The sequence below is a fragment of the Lampris incognitus genome, chromosome 17 (genome assembly GCF_029633865.1).
Source record: "Lampris incognitus isolate fLamInc1 chromosome 17, fLamInc1.hap2, whole genome shotgun sequence".
Classification (NCBI taxonomy): domain Eukaryota; kingdom Metazoa; phylum Chordata; class Actinopteri; order Lampriformes; family Lampridae; genus Lampris; species Lampris incognitus.
In genome coordinates, this window is record NC_079227.1 from 27,846,799 (window position 1) to 27,862,581 (window position 15,783).

The following is a 15,783-nucleotide window of genomic DNA, read 5'->3' on the forward strand; positions in this document are numbered from 1 at the left end:
GTGTGTGTGTGTGTGTGTGTGTGTGTGTGCGTGCGTGCGTGCGTGCGTGCGTGCGTGCGTGCGTGCGTGCGTGCGCGTGTGTGTGTTAGCTGGAGCAGGTTCAGGTACAGGATTTTGTACTGTATTGTTGCCATCTGGCCCAAACTAACTTGAAATGAAAAATGAGCATGGAGAATTACACCATGGATCACGGCACATTTTTGTTTTAGTGATATCTCGTCACATTTTTCTGTCCTGGTGTCACATGTTCAGTGCCGGGAATATGCTTGTCCATATTTTTGCATGTGAAGATGGATTTTTACTTGATTTATGACATGCAAGAATTTTATAGGAACATTTTTGTTATTATTTACAGCTTATCATTTGCAAGAGCTGTTACTGACCGTGGACTCTATTCAACCATTGAATGCAATGTTCAGTCAACTGTGGAATATTTGGTGTTCAGACTTAGTAGGGAAGTTCATTGCAATATTAACAGTTGATGCTGATCTGCCTGGTATCGATGATGAAATACAAACCAGTTGATTTTCATCGAGCTACATTATCAGACACGCTTTTTTGGAGATTTAGTGTTATTGTAAGAGCATATAAAGTAGAACATCAATATGATTTTTTATATATATATATATATATATATATATATATATATATATATATATATATATATATATATATATATATACAGTCCAAAGACATGTAGGTCAGGTGAATTGGCCGTACTAAATTGTCCCTAAGTGTGAATGTGTGTGTGTGTGTGTTGGCTCTGTGATGGCCTGGCAGCCTGTCCAGGGTGTCTCCCCGCCTGCCCAGTGACTGCTAGGATAGGCTCCAGCATCCCTGCGACCCTGAGCAAGATAAGAGTTTTGGATAATGGATGGACGGATGGATAACATCAGCAGCTGTTACCTTGCATACCTTGCATAGCTGACATGCCTTTGGTGTGTGAGTGTGTGTGTGTGTGTGTGTGTGTGTGTGTGTGTGTGTGTGTGTGTGTGTGTTTGTGAATTAATTAATTAAGTGTAACGCGCTTTGAGTGGCTGTTGCATGTAGAAAGCGGCATACAAAATGCAACTTGATTGACTGAATATGGATTTGTCATCAGAGCTTTTTAGACAAAATGATCAGAGATACATGCAGTATATAACACTGTTTGCGTGCTAAACCTTGGTAGCCTCCGCAGTGTCAGTATCAGGGCGGCATCATTGTGCAACAGTGAGTGTTGTTGTTCCTGTTGATGGACGGCCGTCAAAGCTGCTCGCTGGCAAGCTGAGGTCAGTGTCGATATTGTTAATTTCTGAATAACTGTGTCCTTGACCCCGTAGCCACAGGTCCAGTTAGGTAATTTTCCTACCTGAATTCCCTCAAATTTTAGGATTTGACGTCACTGCTGCTTACTCATTCAGCGGGGCCGGTCGGCTTTCCACCTGTCTTTACTCTAATCCAGGTTTACATCTCTTCCACGCCGGGCCGCTTATGCCGCGCTAATGAAAATGCTACCAGGTACATTCGGCGTCGGTGCTTCGAGAAGAAGCGAGCCTCGTGAACCTGAAGCGTATGAGTCGTGCATTTGATCCAAAGATTTCTTGGATGTTCTGCTGATTTTCATTTTTACCTCCACAATTTCTGTATTTTCATATTTTTTTTTCCTTTTGCAATGACTTGATGGAAGTGCTCTTTTACCTGTAGTGTTTTTTTTTATGAGTTCAATGAAGCTTATAAGCATGGATGAACATTTCAAAGGTGTGTTATTGTGGATGTACAGTATGGACCATTGGGGCAATGTCTTTTGAAAATGTTGGAAAAGTATTTTTTTATTCACCTTCAATAATTTCTTTGTGGTCTTTTCTCTCTTAACAGGCTTGAGGTTTTTAAGGGCCTTAAGGTTGATACAGTTCTCAGAAATTTTACAGTTTTTGAATATATTAAAAACAAGGTAAGTGTGTTTACATCATCATTTATATCTTGTTTGTCGTCTCTCTCATTCACCTGAGTGGTTTGAAACACTGCATGCATAGCACCGTGTGGTTTCATTGCAAGCTGCATTCACTTCAACAGAAAAGTACATTGACTTGCATGAACATTTGCCCTTAGCACCAAAGACTGAAGCAAATTTAGCCATAGCACGAGTTCAGCCGCTTGCCTGGCTTTCAAAACGTGTAGATGAGAGTTTAAAACGACACCGTGGCGGTGTTCACTGAAATATGAATGTAATTCTCAATTGGGTGTTGGGCATGTGATGGGAGTTGTTGGACGATCTCGAACTCTGCTCGCCCGCTGCTTAGAACCGGGGCTTTTTGCACAGATGTCAGCAGGAGCTTAGCAAAATGTTTCAGAATAATCTTCTGCCTCATTTACTCAGATGGAGGCAAGAGCGACGCACACAAAGCATGAATGGAGAGCGGCAATGCCTCGACCAAAGCAAGCAAAGAGATATAGATAGCTATATTTATTCCAAATATATATACCATATTATATATAATAGTAATAATACTATATAATATGATATAATAATTTGCGTGGTATATTGGCGCAGTGGTTAGTGTGGTTGCCTCACAGCAAGAAGGTCCGGGGTTCGAGCCCCAGGGTAGTCCAACCTTGGGGTCGTCCTCTGTGTGGAGTTTGCATGTTCTGCCCGTGTCTGCGTGAGTTTCCTCCGGGTGCTCCAGTTTCCTCCAACAGTACAAAGACATGTAGGTCAGGTGAATTGGCCATACTAAATTGTCCCTAGGTGTGAATGTGTGTGTTTGTGTGTCGGCCCTGTGATGGACCGGCGGCCTGTCCGGGGTGTCTCCCCGCCTGCTGCCCAATGACTGCTGGGATAGGTGCCAGCATCCCGCGTCCCCAGTTGGGATAAGCGGCTTGGATAATGAATGAATGAATAATATAATATATATTATATTATTCCAAGCAAAGAGTTCTTTTCCAAATATAGATATAGATGTAGACATAAATATAGATCTAGAGAGAGGAAAAAAAAGATTCATGAAATTGACTGCTTCATTTACCAGGTGATCCTAGCTATGAAGTGAAGGCACATTATGAGGTTTAGATTTACATCAGGATTTATCTACAAGCCTTCTAATATAGTCGTGGTTTTATGACAAAATCATCTTGTGTTTTTTCGGTGGGACCGACTGATGAATTTCAGGCCATATATTCTTTCAAGACACAGATATACGATGTTTTGGAAGGAAACCGTTGACTTCATCTGTTTTGAGATTTAACGGGATTACGTATTTCTTTGCAAGAGAATGTGCGTTTAACTCTCAACATATGCTTTTGTGTGCGGTGTCTCGTGCTGTTTTTGTGCACAGAAGTGTGTTGCCTTGCAATTCAATGCATGCAGACGAGACCGGAAAAGAAAAAGATTTGAAGATAACAGCACTTTTGCCTTTTAATCTGACCCGTGTTAGTGCCATAAGATGGCACCATTTTCCAAGGCATTCTGTGGGTTTTTCCTTTGTTGAATGCAATGATGGCTAAGCAGCTCAGGACTACATCTGTAGAGAGATTTTAAAAGAGCCTCTTGCAGTATTAACTTTGCATTTATCATCGTCGGGCGTACTGTTTCCTACATTATGACTAAATTTTGCATGAGAACTGTGTCCAGTGGATTTTGGTGCATGCACCTATGCAACATTATACATACATATTTCATCTGATTGGATATCTTGCAGTCATATCCACATTCAATTAATTCGAATATAATGACGTATGGAAATATTTGCAGAATTTTTTTTTTTTTTTTACTTCTATTTATTGTCTGGCTCCCTTTTTTCAATAGCAACTCAATAAAGCTGGTGAACCTATGTTCAATCTTCATAAGCACATGGCTTACGGCAGCGGGCTTCATACATTTGGTAAGTCAGCGAGGGCCATCGCAGGAAACAAGGAGATGCTTATTGTGGTGATAGATATCCATGCACTGTAGCAGCAGATTAGCTTTTTTATCTCGGTTAAATTTCTGACGATCATTTTAGTAACAAATGAAGTTGCGTGTCATGTTGTTAAACCATTATGGAAGCTTTCTAGAAAAGAAAAGAACAAGACATATGTACGTCACCTGTTTTAGTAAAGCGTGTGTGTCAATTCTCTGTGTCCTGTATGAATACTGACTTTTGTTCCAGGTGGAAAACTCAGGGGACCCATGGGAAAACTTCCAAAATTCCCAAGCACTTTCCTACTGGGAATGTGTCTACTTACTCATGGTCACTATGTCCACTGTGGGCTATGGAGATGTTTATGCAAAAACCACCCTGGGCCGCCTTTTCATGGTCTTCTTCATCCTTGGTGGTTTGGTAAAAATCCCTCTCTTACTTTATTCCTGATCAGCTCCTCCATATAGCCAAACGTCATGACGACAAGTGACACGTAAATGCTGGAAATGCTAAAACAGATAGAAAGAGAGCACTGAAAATATCATCTTGCATGGAACAATTTGTGCACAAACAGTTTGTCACAGTGTGGTGTGTGAGATGTGTTAAATAGGCCTAAACATTGCACACAGTTGCACATGATTAGCATTTCAATGACGCTGAAGCTACAAGTTATGCTTATTTATTCATTTGTTTGTTTGGTTGTGTATTTGTTGGTTTGTTTGTCTGTTTTAGTTACTGTAAAGTATGTTCAATATTTGATTTTAACTTGCACCCATTATCACCTGTAAAAGTACTGCGGTTTCAGGTGGCTCCACCCTCCGGCTCCTCCTACCCACTTTCCAACAAATACACTGAGAGGGGGATTATTTGTAGGCCGGCATGATGGGGTTAACGCTGCAGTCTGACATTCTCACATGGTCATAGAAGACAGTGCACATGCACAGATATCCCAGTAGGGTGGGCCATACTCTGTATTTTTTGTAAATCAATCGAGAGGAGTGTTCAAATAACATATTTTGGTGTGTAGAACACAAATCTAAAGATTTTTTTTTTTAAATTCTGATAACCCTAACCTTACATAAGTTTGCATTTGATTATTACATTTTTGATTATTTTGCTATTCTTCTGGAAGAAATAGACTAAGTTGGGGGGGGGGCTTTTATTTTGAAGTTAGGGCTTTTACTTTGGTAACCCAGTATGGTGAAGCGATAATGAAACAGTCCTGTCCATCGGAGATTTGTTACAGTGTCGTTCATCTGCGAGACACAGACCTGATTTACTCAATTAAATACTATAACAAACAAGGAATTTTGCATTTTATAGATGCCGGCCAAGCCCCCTCCCCCAAAGACCAGACAGAATCTGAGAGTATTGTCTCATGGTACCTTGAGCAGACAGGGGAATCCCTGTTTATTTTTGCCAATAAAATATATCCTCCAAATTCATGAAAACAACATACAATCGCAGGATCAACAATTGAAGCACCCAATCTGGCTCATTGTAGAGGATTTAGTAAATTCATTCAGTTTCACGTGGTGTTGATGGGAGCTTTCTCTGCCCCCGAGTTCAGCATCTCCTGGTTTAACACCGTGACATCTGTGTTCCCTCCAGCCAGGCCGCTCAAATCAATCCCCCGTGTGTGTTTGTTGGACGAAACATGGCACATAAGGCTTTATCTTGAGACTTGTCACTTTCATTTTTCTAGCACAGATTGACATCTCAGTGGTCAGCTGTGTCATTTTTTTTCCTTCTTTTGTTTTTCTTTTCCTCTGAAATCCTTGATAATTTCCTTTTCTTTCGCTCTCCATTCTTTTCTTGTTTTTTTTCTTGTTTTTTTTCTTTTTTCCAGTATTTGAAATATTACCATGGAGCAAATTCAGGCTGCATTCATACACTTCTCTCCCATCATGGCTGACTCATTTTAAGAATTTGCTCGTTTTGTACTTTTTCATTTTCCTCTTCTTTTTTTTTTGCCCTGTTAATAACTAGATATAAATACTACTCTTGCACACGTATTCTTTTCCCCCTACCAGATTTCACGGATATCTCTTTAACAAAAATAGAGGACCTGCTCTTCCTTTGCCTGTCTATTTTTTTTAGTCTCTTTCTTCTGTCTCCTATCTTCTCCCTTAGGCCATGTTTGCGAGCTACGTCCCTGAAATCATAGAGTTAATAGGAAACCGCAAGAAATATGGTGGTTCCTATAGTGCGGTTAATGGGAGAAAGTAAGTATTCTAGGAGGCTCTACTGCCTCCGCAGTAGTAGAGCCATCTCTGCATGCCCTTTTCTTTTTCTTTTCCATGCATGTAGGCCATGTTTGCTCGCTACGTGCCAGAAATTGCTGCTCTCATCCTTAATCGGAAGAAATACGGAGGGAGTTATAACTCGACCAGAGGCAGAAAGTAAGTCAAACTAAATGAAGAAAAAACCCCAAAACTTACACTGGTGTGGTTTTTGTGTGACTCAAGCGACCCTCTCTTAAAGAGGTGATTATACCCTGATCTTGGAAAAAAAAAGATATTGTGGAACTGTAATTTGAGGTCTAGCAATCTCCCACATACAAAATGAAAAAGTGTTTTGTAAAAAAGTCACACCGTGACTGAAGAACTTGGCCATGATTACTGTATTGTATGCTCCTGCTTTCTATGTGTGCGTATTATCATTGCTGCTTGAACACATTTAAATGGCTGCTTCAAGTCATTTAGAAGAGTATCTGTCATGCACCAAAATGGTACATGTAGGATTTCCTCAGTGAACTGTTATTGTGGAATTAGATGTGAGTCGACCATGCTGTTGAATAATAGGTTATAATGTTATTATTATTATTATATTTGTCACTGTTAGAACAGTGTCCCTGTTTATCTTTGTGCAAATCCGGTCTGAAACTGCTCAGGGTTAGCCCCCTGTCCATCTAATATGTATTAAGAGCCATCACAGCTCATTTGACATTAGTTTATATTGAGAAAATCCTACAGTGGTTACTGTTTTATGGTAAATTGTGTCTTTTGTTATGTTCATTTGTGCTTGTGTTTTGTATTTGTGGCTCGCACATCTTCCCATACCAGTCCATAAAGCATTGTTCTGTTTCACCCCACCTTTCCTCCAAACGCACGTCCCATAGCCAAACAATAAGCCGGGATGGCAGAAGTTTTGCACGAAAGGGAAACTCAAATTCATCAGTGTCCTTTACTCACAGCATGAGACCAGTTAGCATGCAATTTAATCATCCCCAACTATCGGTCCACAGTCCTAATTTAACCCAATCAAAAGACAGCCACACGCAGGGGTTGACCCTATGCAGGTGTCATACACATATAACCCACATGTCTTTGCCTTTATTGGACTTGATACGAGGCATAATAGCGAACAAGAAAGCAGCAACAATCAGTGCAATGTCATCAACTGGCGGCACGGTGGCCCAGTGGTTAGCGCTGTTGCCTCACAGCAAGAAGGTCCTGGGTTCGAACCCCGGGGTTGTCTGACCTCGGGGGTCATCCCAGGTCGTCCTCTGTGTGGAGTTTACGTGTTCTCCCCGTGTCTGGGGTGGGTTTTCTCCGGGTACTCCAGTTTCCTCCCACGATCAGAAAGACATGCACGTTAGGGTTAATACTCCTGTCTGTGCCCCTGACCCCGAGGCATGGCAAGACGAACTGGAGTTGGTCCCCGGGTGCTGAACGGCAGCTGCCCACTGCTCCTAGCTACACAGCTAGGATGGGCTAAATGCAGAGCGTAATTTCCCCACAGGGATTAATAAAACATCTCAATATCCAAAAAAATCAAATCAAATCAAATCAAATCAAAGACACCATGTAAATGCATTCGGCTAGTTCATGTTTTACTTCTCTTGAAAGGCAATTCAAAATCCAGCAGTACCTCTTATTAAAGTCCACTGGGGTGATCTGGAAAAGAAATACAGCAAAATGAGAAACTCAAGAGTCACCGGAGTGCAGGATTGATAACATTGCATCAAGTCTCACATGCCATCACTTGCTTCTCGCTGATTTATATTTCTTTTTATTTCTTCTTTTGTTTTTCTTCACTGGAAAAACAGATGTCTTTTTTTTTTCTTTCCTGGCTATGCTTGTCTATCTTCCAAGTCTTGCTAGTATTGTACTTTCTTGGCCTTTATCTTCAGTCGAACCTACACCCTACGGGCTTAATGCAGTCTTGAGAAAAGAAAAATACGACTCGGGACTCCGTATAAATCTAACATTGTTGTTATGAACAATGTGGTGGGAGTCGTCCGGCCGCTAAGCCTTCTGAGCATTTCTGTTAGCTTGCTTTTTATTAGATTTTGTCCTTGTAGTGAAGAACCGAGGCTTGGTTTAGGCTGGTCTCTTCGACCAAATCTTTTCTTCTTTTGTTGGTCTTTGTATGTTTATTTATTGATTTATTTGTTTTATTATAACAAGTCAAAGTACATCTGGTGTATTACAGGTTCCAAAGTAAGATGCATTTCATTTTTTAATCATGTTTTTTTGTTTTTGTTGCTGTATTTTATATATATATATATATATATATATATATATATATATATATATATGTGTGTGTGTATGTGTGTGTGTATATATATATATATATATATATATATATTCCCATTACAGTTTATATAAATGCTAACAAGACAATAAGTGTTCATGTCACTGATTTATAGATGAGAAATGTTGTTTGTGGTGGTCATAGGGAGCACACACACTAGGCTTGCTCATACGTATTAGAGTTATACAGTGTGTATTGTAGTGTATGGTATAAATAAATTCAGCAAGTACATTTCACCTACACATCCCACTGAGGTAGTTTGTGAATTGTTTTGACAAATTTTAACTTTGCAAACAGTGAACGGAGCAGTTTGGTGCTCAGTATGGTTTAATGCTCCCTAGCAAACTTTTGATCCTGTGCGTGATTAATAATGTTAAGGTGCTTCCACATATATGTATGTATATCTGTAAGCTGTCTCTACGTTAACTTGTTCATTACCGGACAGTTCACGTCAGGTCTCAAGTTAGTGCATTGTGTTCACATGAGTCATGACCGCATCCATGATGGAGCATCGACTATTATTCTTGTCTACATGTGTAAGACACTAACAAATATATTTCACATTGTTTTCTTTTTAATTCTTTCATTCTTTTTTCTGTTCCTTTTTGTCTTTCTCAATTTTCTTGATTGCTTATTTCACACTTGCCTCTTTTACTCTCTCTCTCTCTCTCTCTCGTTCTCTCAAATTCTAAAGTGCTTTATTGGCATGACAAATAGGCACTTGTATTGCCAAAGCAGTCATTACACATAACAAGAAGTCAGAACATATACCGAACATGTACATATACATATATGTAGACAGATACAAGAAATCAGAACATATACAGGTGCAGCGTAAAAACCAGACTGGTAATCAGTTACCAGTAGTGCTTATTAATTATTTAACTATTGTTATTATTATTATTATTATTATTATCATTATTATCCTCTCTCTCTCTCTCTCTCTCTCTCTCTCTCTCTCTCTCTCTCTCTCTCTCACACACACACACACACTAGCTATATATATATATATATATATATATATATATAAAACTTTGTTAAAAGAAACACTCAACAGTAGGGGTAGTGCTCAACAAATAAGGAGCAAAATAATCCATTTAGTCAAGTACATTCTCTATGAGACAGTACAAGCCTGTTTCAGTTTGATAAGTAAATTCTCTCTGAGAATTAAACAACAATGTTTAATCACAGTGGCAGCTGATGAGTGCGTGATGCATGAAACAAGCTTGTACTGAAATGCATGAAAGTTTTTTTCCCTACATCGATCTTAATATTCCGCTCCTCATTTGTTGAGCACTTTTTATCTACACCGTTGATGATTTCCAGGGAAAAAAAGCTATATATATACACATATACACATGTACACATACACACAAATTAAAATAATGTGCAAAAACTTTCCGCATTAACGTTAAACCCTGTAGATACATCATAAAATATGCTGAACATGCTCATATTCTTCTGATGTTGCAGCCTTGACGGAAATCTGCAGAGCAATCGGAAAACATATGATTAGATAAAAAGTAAATATACTACAATGGGACACTGTTTGGAAAGTATCACATATATAATCACATTATAACCCACGAAGTACTCTCACAATGTGCAATGATTTAGTAAACCACACTGCATGGATTTCATGAAGATGACCAAAGTGATGTGATGCTTTTTCCAACAAGTTTCATTTTTTTTCCCTGCACAAAAGCCTCACAGCCGCTAAGTAAAATGTGGTTTAAAATGGTAAATGATAATAATTCACGCTACAGAAAGGACACGTTTTGTGGCTTCTAATATGGCTATGATAGCGTGTGCGACCTCCACAACAACCTCTACATCCTACCTTTGTGAGTGGGTATAAATAAATTATATTTAAGTATATTTGACCATAAGCTACTCTAAGTCTCACTAAACAAAGTCAGATGCTCGCCTAAAGGTCACTGAAAAATTGAAAACGAGCAAGATTGAGATGCGTGCAACGCTAGATGAGCGGAGCGGAAATTTCATAATCTCCATCTAAGTAAATCTGATCCTTTATAATCTGATACTGAAATCCATAGTTCTCTTTAACCTCCCCCACTCGTTCCTCACTCACCACTGCATTAGCGTAAATAACCTGAAGCGCTCAGTCCCACCTGTTCTCTAACAAAAACCTCCCATTTTCCTCCATTAACATCACAGTCTGCATCGTTGTTTAACCCGAGTTTCACAATAAGGTCTGAACTGCAGCATTTGCAGTAGCACTGATTTTTAACTTCATTTCCCATCATCCCCTCATACGTAACATGACTCCAGAGCGAAGGTGACGATGACACCTTCACATTTGTCTTGGTGATGTGAGCTGTGGCCACTACCTGGTTTCTTTATTATCCTGCACCTCATTTTTCCAGGCACATCGTCGTCTGCGGCCACATAACACTCGAGAGTGTGTCCAACTTTCTAAAAGACTTCCTACACAAGGACAGGGATGATGTCAATGTAGAAATTGTTTTTCTCCATAAGTAAGTACAGAGTATTAATGTCTTTTTTCATAAACTCTGAAACTCGTGCAACACAGCAGTTGATGTATTCAGACAGCCACCATCGTGTCTTTATGGGACTACAAACAAAACAGGCTCTGAGATTTATGCAGGCGTACTGTTTTCTTGTCTTTTTTTTGTTGTTGTTGTAGTATTTCCCCTAATCTTGAGCTGGAAGCCTTGTTTAAGCGCCACTTCACACAGGTGGAGTTCTACCAAGGATCTGTCCTGAACCCGCACGATCTGGCCAGAGTCAAGGTAACTGACAGATGGTAGTACCGTTTCCTTTGTGGCCCGAAGGGGAAACTATTTGTAATGGATGGGCCGTGTCCAAACAGTCTGTGTTTTTGCTGTAGTACGTGCGCGATGACCTCATTCAGTCATCTGCTCCTGGCTGCTGTCTTTCATCTCGTTTTCAGATTGAATCAGCAGACGCCTGTTTGATCTTAGCAAATAAGTACTGCGCAGACCCCGATGCCGAGGACGCGTCCAACATCATGAGGTAGGTGGACGGGCTTCCTGTAATAAACCAAAAAAAACAACTTATTTTGAATTCTTTTGTGACTAAATATAGCAAATATAGCCTTGAAGAGAAGCATTACAAATTGGTTTGCGTCATTTTCGTGGAGTAGAATTACTGACGCTGGTAAAAGTAATGAGTCCAACAACGTTCATCATGGGGATGACTTACTTGTTAACATGTGCTTCATGTCTGACATGAATTTAGAAAAAGGGTCACTTCCAAGTTCGTTACAGTTTTTAAAGGTTAGTCTGTATTGTCTTGATGCATGCTCAATAATCCAGGTAAGAAAATCAAAGAAGGTTGAATCAGTTCATGTGGATACAATGTTTACTGACAGATACGTTTCATCACCCATCTAAGTGACCTCTTCAGTCTAAATTGAAGCGGTGGGGGTGCCTGCTGTCAGTTCAGACTGAAGATGTCACTTAGATGAGTGATGAAACGTATCTGTCAGTAAACATTGTATCAACATGAACCGATTCAACCTTCTTTGATGTCTGTATGTATTGTTCGTAGTCGTATAAAGAATCCAGAAACTATTCAAAATACACAAGGCTCAGCGTTTTCGGTTTTTATTTTTCAAAGCCATCCAGCGTGCCGAATTTCGCCACAAGAGGACACTGTTACATAACCTCACACAAACAGGAACAACTTTTGGATCCGTGGAAACATAAAATCCGGGTGAAAATCAGTTCAAAAATCTGGTTATTTTTCGGTGAAAATCGGTAAAAACCGAAAACGCTGAGCCTTGAAGATACAGAACCCCTTGTGTTTTGCAGGATTTTATAAGTAGTTTGTATTTCACCTCTACTTCTTAGCCCCATCCCCCCCTCGGAAAAAAAAGCTTCAAAGCAGTCTGGGATAAGTGCTCACTCCAAAGACACTGTATGTCATGCAACGGATGGTAGACACATGGTGTTACAGGAAAACCAATATCTACTTTCTCCTGGATGCAAACCATGTGCATAAGAGTCTGTTAGATCTGGTAATTGCTGTACGCAGATGTTTTCTCACCAGGAGCGACCTACTGATTGCATTACTCTCTTATGTCAGAGCTAAGAGCACGACCTGAATCAGTTCAAACTCAAAAAGCATTTTTGGAACCATTTTGCAAACTTTGGGGATAAACAAAAAAACATGCTCTAATTTTGTTTTCGGCCCATTTCAGGGTCATTTCCATCAAGAACTACCATCCGAAAATCAGAATAATCACCCAGATGTTGCAGTACCACAACAAGGTTTGTACCACAGGCATAACGAGTCAGCGCTGGGCCACAATGCAAGATGGTCAAAGCGGGTCCCGGCCTGCCCATCACAATCAGACATAACATAATTTTATGTCAGTAGTGAATGAAAGAATGCAAGCCCACAGCTTTAAAACAACCAGCAACAGCGAGATGCACTGCACAGTTGATGCCTAAATGAAATGATTACTAGGAGACCCCCATGCTATAGGAGCCTCAATACCAAGGCCAAGATAATGATAGACCTGGGCGTCCGGGTAGCATAGCGATCTATTCCGTTGCCTACCAACTCGGGGCTTACGGGTTCAAATCCCCGTGTTACCTCTGGCTTGATCGGGCGTCCCTACAGACACAATTGGCCATGTCTGCGGGTGGGTTTGTGTCCTGGTCGCTGCACTAGCGCCTTCTCTGGTCGGTCGGGCGGGCCTGTTCGGGGGGGGGGGAACTGGGGGGGAATAGTGTGATCTTCCCCATGCTACGTCCCCCTGGCAAAACTCCTCACTGTCAGGTGAAAAGAAGTGGCTGGCGACTCCACATGGATTGGAGGAGGCATGTGGTAGTCTTCAGCCATTCCCGGACTGGCAGAACGGGTGGAGCAGCAACTAGGACAGCTCAGAAGAGTGGGGTAGCTGGCCAAGTGCAATTGGGGGGAAACAGGTAAAAAAAAAAAATTAAAAAAAAGATACGTACTGATACTTAACAAAATAGGGTATTGGAGCACCTTTTACAGATGAAAATATAATTGGCGATAGCTCGCCAGCACATTGATAACATTATTCATGTCTGCGGATAGGCCTTATAAACCCAAAACACAAGTGTGTCAGTTGAGTTGATTATTAGTCAAATAAATAATGAATAAGACCTACATACATCATAGGCACACTCTCCGGGCTTCTTGCTGTGCGAAGTCTTGACATTTGACCAGCTAGCGAACTCTTCTGTGTGGATTTTGCTACACAGTAGTACACATATCCATAATTACGTGCGGGCACACTCAATATCTTTGATATGATAGTGGGGAAATAAAGAGGGGGTCCATGAGTGCGGGTCCTAAACTGTTGCGGGCTCCAACGCAGCTGCATTACCTGCATGTATGGTAGTTTTGCCTCTGGTCTGTACAGTGTGAGGTTCGGGCACCAGCCCCATGTGTAACGCTGTAAAGAGAGCGTGGGCTCACATGATGTCTTCCTGTTCTGAAGGCCCACCTCTTGAACATCCCAAGCTGGAACTGGAAGGAGGGGGACGACGCCATTTGCCTTGCTGAGCTGAAGCTGGGGTTTATCGCCCAGAGCTGCCTGGCTCAGGGCCTCTCTACTATGTTGGCCAACCTGTTCTCCATGAGGTCCTTCATCAAGGTACTGTCCAGGCTATTACATTCCCATCTGTGCCCACCGGCGTACTTTCAAGAATGAATTTTTAAAATAAAATGTAGTCTTCATACATTTTTAATGCAGAGGTGTGTGTGTGTGTGTGAGGGGGGGGGGGTTCAAGGTATTATTATATTTAACGTTCCATTTTTTTGTAGCAGTGATTTTGCAAAAATAGATTCTCCGTTTTTGTGCATTCATTTTTGTTTCTAGATTGAGGAGGACACATGGCAGAAGTATTACCTGGAGGGAGTAGCCAATGAAATGTACACCGAGTACCTGTCTAGTGCCTTTGTGGGCTTGTCTTTCCCTGTCATTTGCGAGTAAGATCTTTTTATATATGCATATATGCGTGTCTTTTGCTAAATGTCATTGTCATTGCCTTTGTCTCTCCAGTTCTGCTCTGCTCTTCTGAATGCTCGGCACTGAAACATTTGCCGACTTCAGACATGTTGTTTTGGAGTTGGTTCTGCTGAGCAGTTTTTATAATTTTCTGTTGACTGTAGAAATGTTCGTTAAATGTAAAAACCACACAGTCAGCCAATTAGAATAAGAAGAATTGCACTCAATAGACTGGAAGCATGGAAACACGAGGCAGTATGTATTTGTGTGTTCTACAGCAAAGACCGGAAAATAGTTTCTGGGCTATTCCTAAAATTAGGCTGTAATTTTTTTTTTTTTATTGTAACACTTGCAACAACTGGATTTGTTTTGTGAATGTTTTAAGAGCATGAACTTTATTTCAAAAAAATGTATAGTTTACGTGAAGTCTAATGACATTACCATTCCCTTTTTGCAGACTGTGCTACGTGAAGCTAAAACTACTACTTATAGCCATCGAGTACAAGTCTGACCAAAGGGAAAGCAGGTAAGGTTTCCACTGCATTGTTTCTATATGACAGACTGCTGCAGTAAATGTACTGTGTGATGCACATATTGGAAATTCTTCATTAGGAATAATCCCTTGAGATGTTCATTCATAGATTAATAAAAAAGCATTAAAGTCAGTGATAGCATTAAGTAATACAGTCATAAAACATAATTATAGAGGTATTATTATGGACATGTACAACTCTATCCTTTGATAAGAAGACATGGTATTTTCCAACAAGTGGAAAATAAGATATAGGTCAAATATTTGCAGGTAGATTATTCCAATTAGAGAACGCTTTAAACATGAAGGCTTTCTTATCTGTTGACTTAGAGACTGCAGAAACAGAAAAAAAACGCTGTATAGAGTGTTAATTAGAGAAGAAAGGTACCATTAACTGTTTTAAATAATGAGGGTAATTGCAATGTATACATTTAAAAATAAATTGCAGCCAATGTCACTGTCTTCTTATGGTGGGAGGGGGCCAATAAAGAGTTTCATACATTGTACAAAAAAAAAAGGTATGAAACTCTAAATTGCCCTCATACATTGTACGGGCCGGCATGGTGGCGCAGTGGTTAGCGCGGTCGCCTCAGAGCAAGAAGGTCCTGGGTTTGAGCCCAGGGGCAGTCCAACCTTGGGGGGGGGGTGTCATCCCGGGTCATCCTCTGTGTGGCATTTGCATGTTCTCCCCGTGTCCGCGGTGTGTTTTCTCCGGGGGCTCCGGTTTCCTCCCACAGTCTGAAGACATGTAGGTCAGGTGAATTGGCCATACTAAATTGTCCCTAGGTATGAATGTGTGTGTGTGTGGGGGGGGGGGTGTGTGGGGGTGTGTGGGTGTCGGT

The 15,783-nt window shown here is 40.7% G+C and overlaps 1 protein-coding gene across 2 annotated transcripts in view; it reads left to right on the forward strand.

Annotated features, from left to right (window-relative positions):
* Positions 1-15,783, forward strand: part of LOC130127298 (calcium-activated potassium channel subunit alpha-1) — a 116,748-nt gene that overhangs the window by 70,233 nt on the left and 30,732 nt on the right. For both annotated transcript variants that reach the window (XM_056296897.1, XM_056296896.1), the window contains exons 6-16: positions 1,858-1,933; positions 3,785-3,860; positions 4,128-4,298; positions 6,012-6,103; positions 10,805-10,915; positions 11,086-11,191; positions 11,353-11,435; positions 12,625-12,694; positions 13,900-14,055; positions 14,281-14,390; positions 14,867-14,935. In XM_056296897.1, the coding sequence (XP_056152872.1) occupies positions 1,858-1,933; positions 3,785-3,860; positions 4,128-4,298; positions 6,012-6,103; positions 10,805-10,915; positions 11,086-11,191; positions 11,353-11,435; positions 12,625-12,694; positions 13,900-14,055; positions 14,281-14,390; positions 14,867-14,935 (1,120 nt within the window). The remainder of the gene's footprint in view (positions 1-1,857; positions 1,934-3,784; positions 3,861-4,127; positions 4,299-6,011; positions 6,104-10,804; positions 10,916-11,085; positions 11,192-11,352; positions 11,436-12,624; positions 12,695-13,899; positions 14,056-14,280; positions 14,391-14,866; positions 14,936-15,783) is intronic.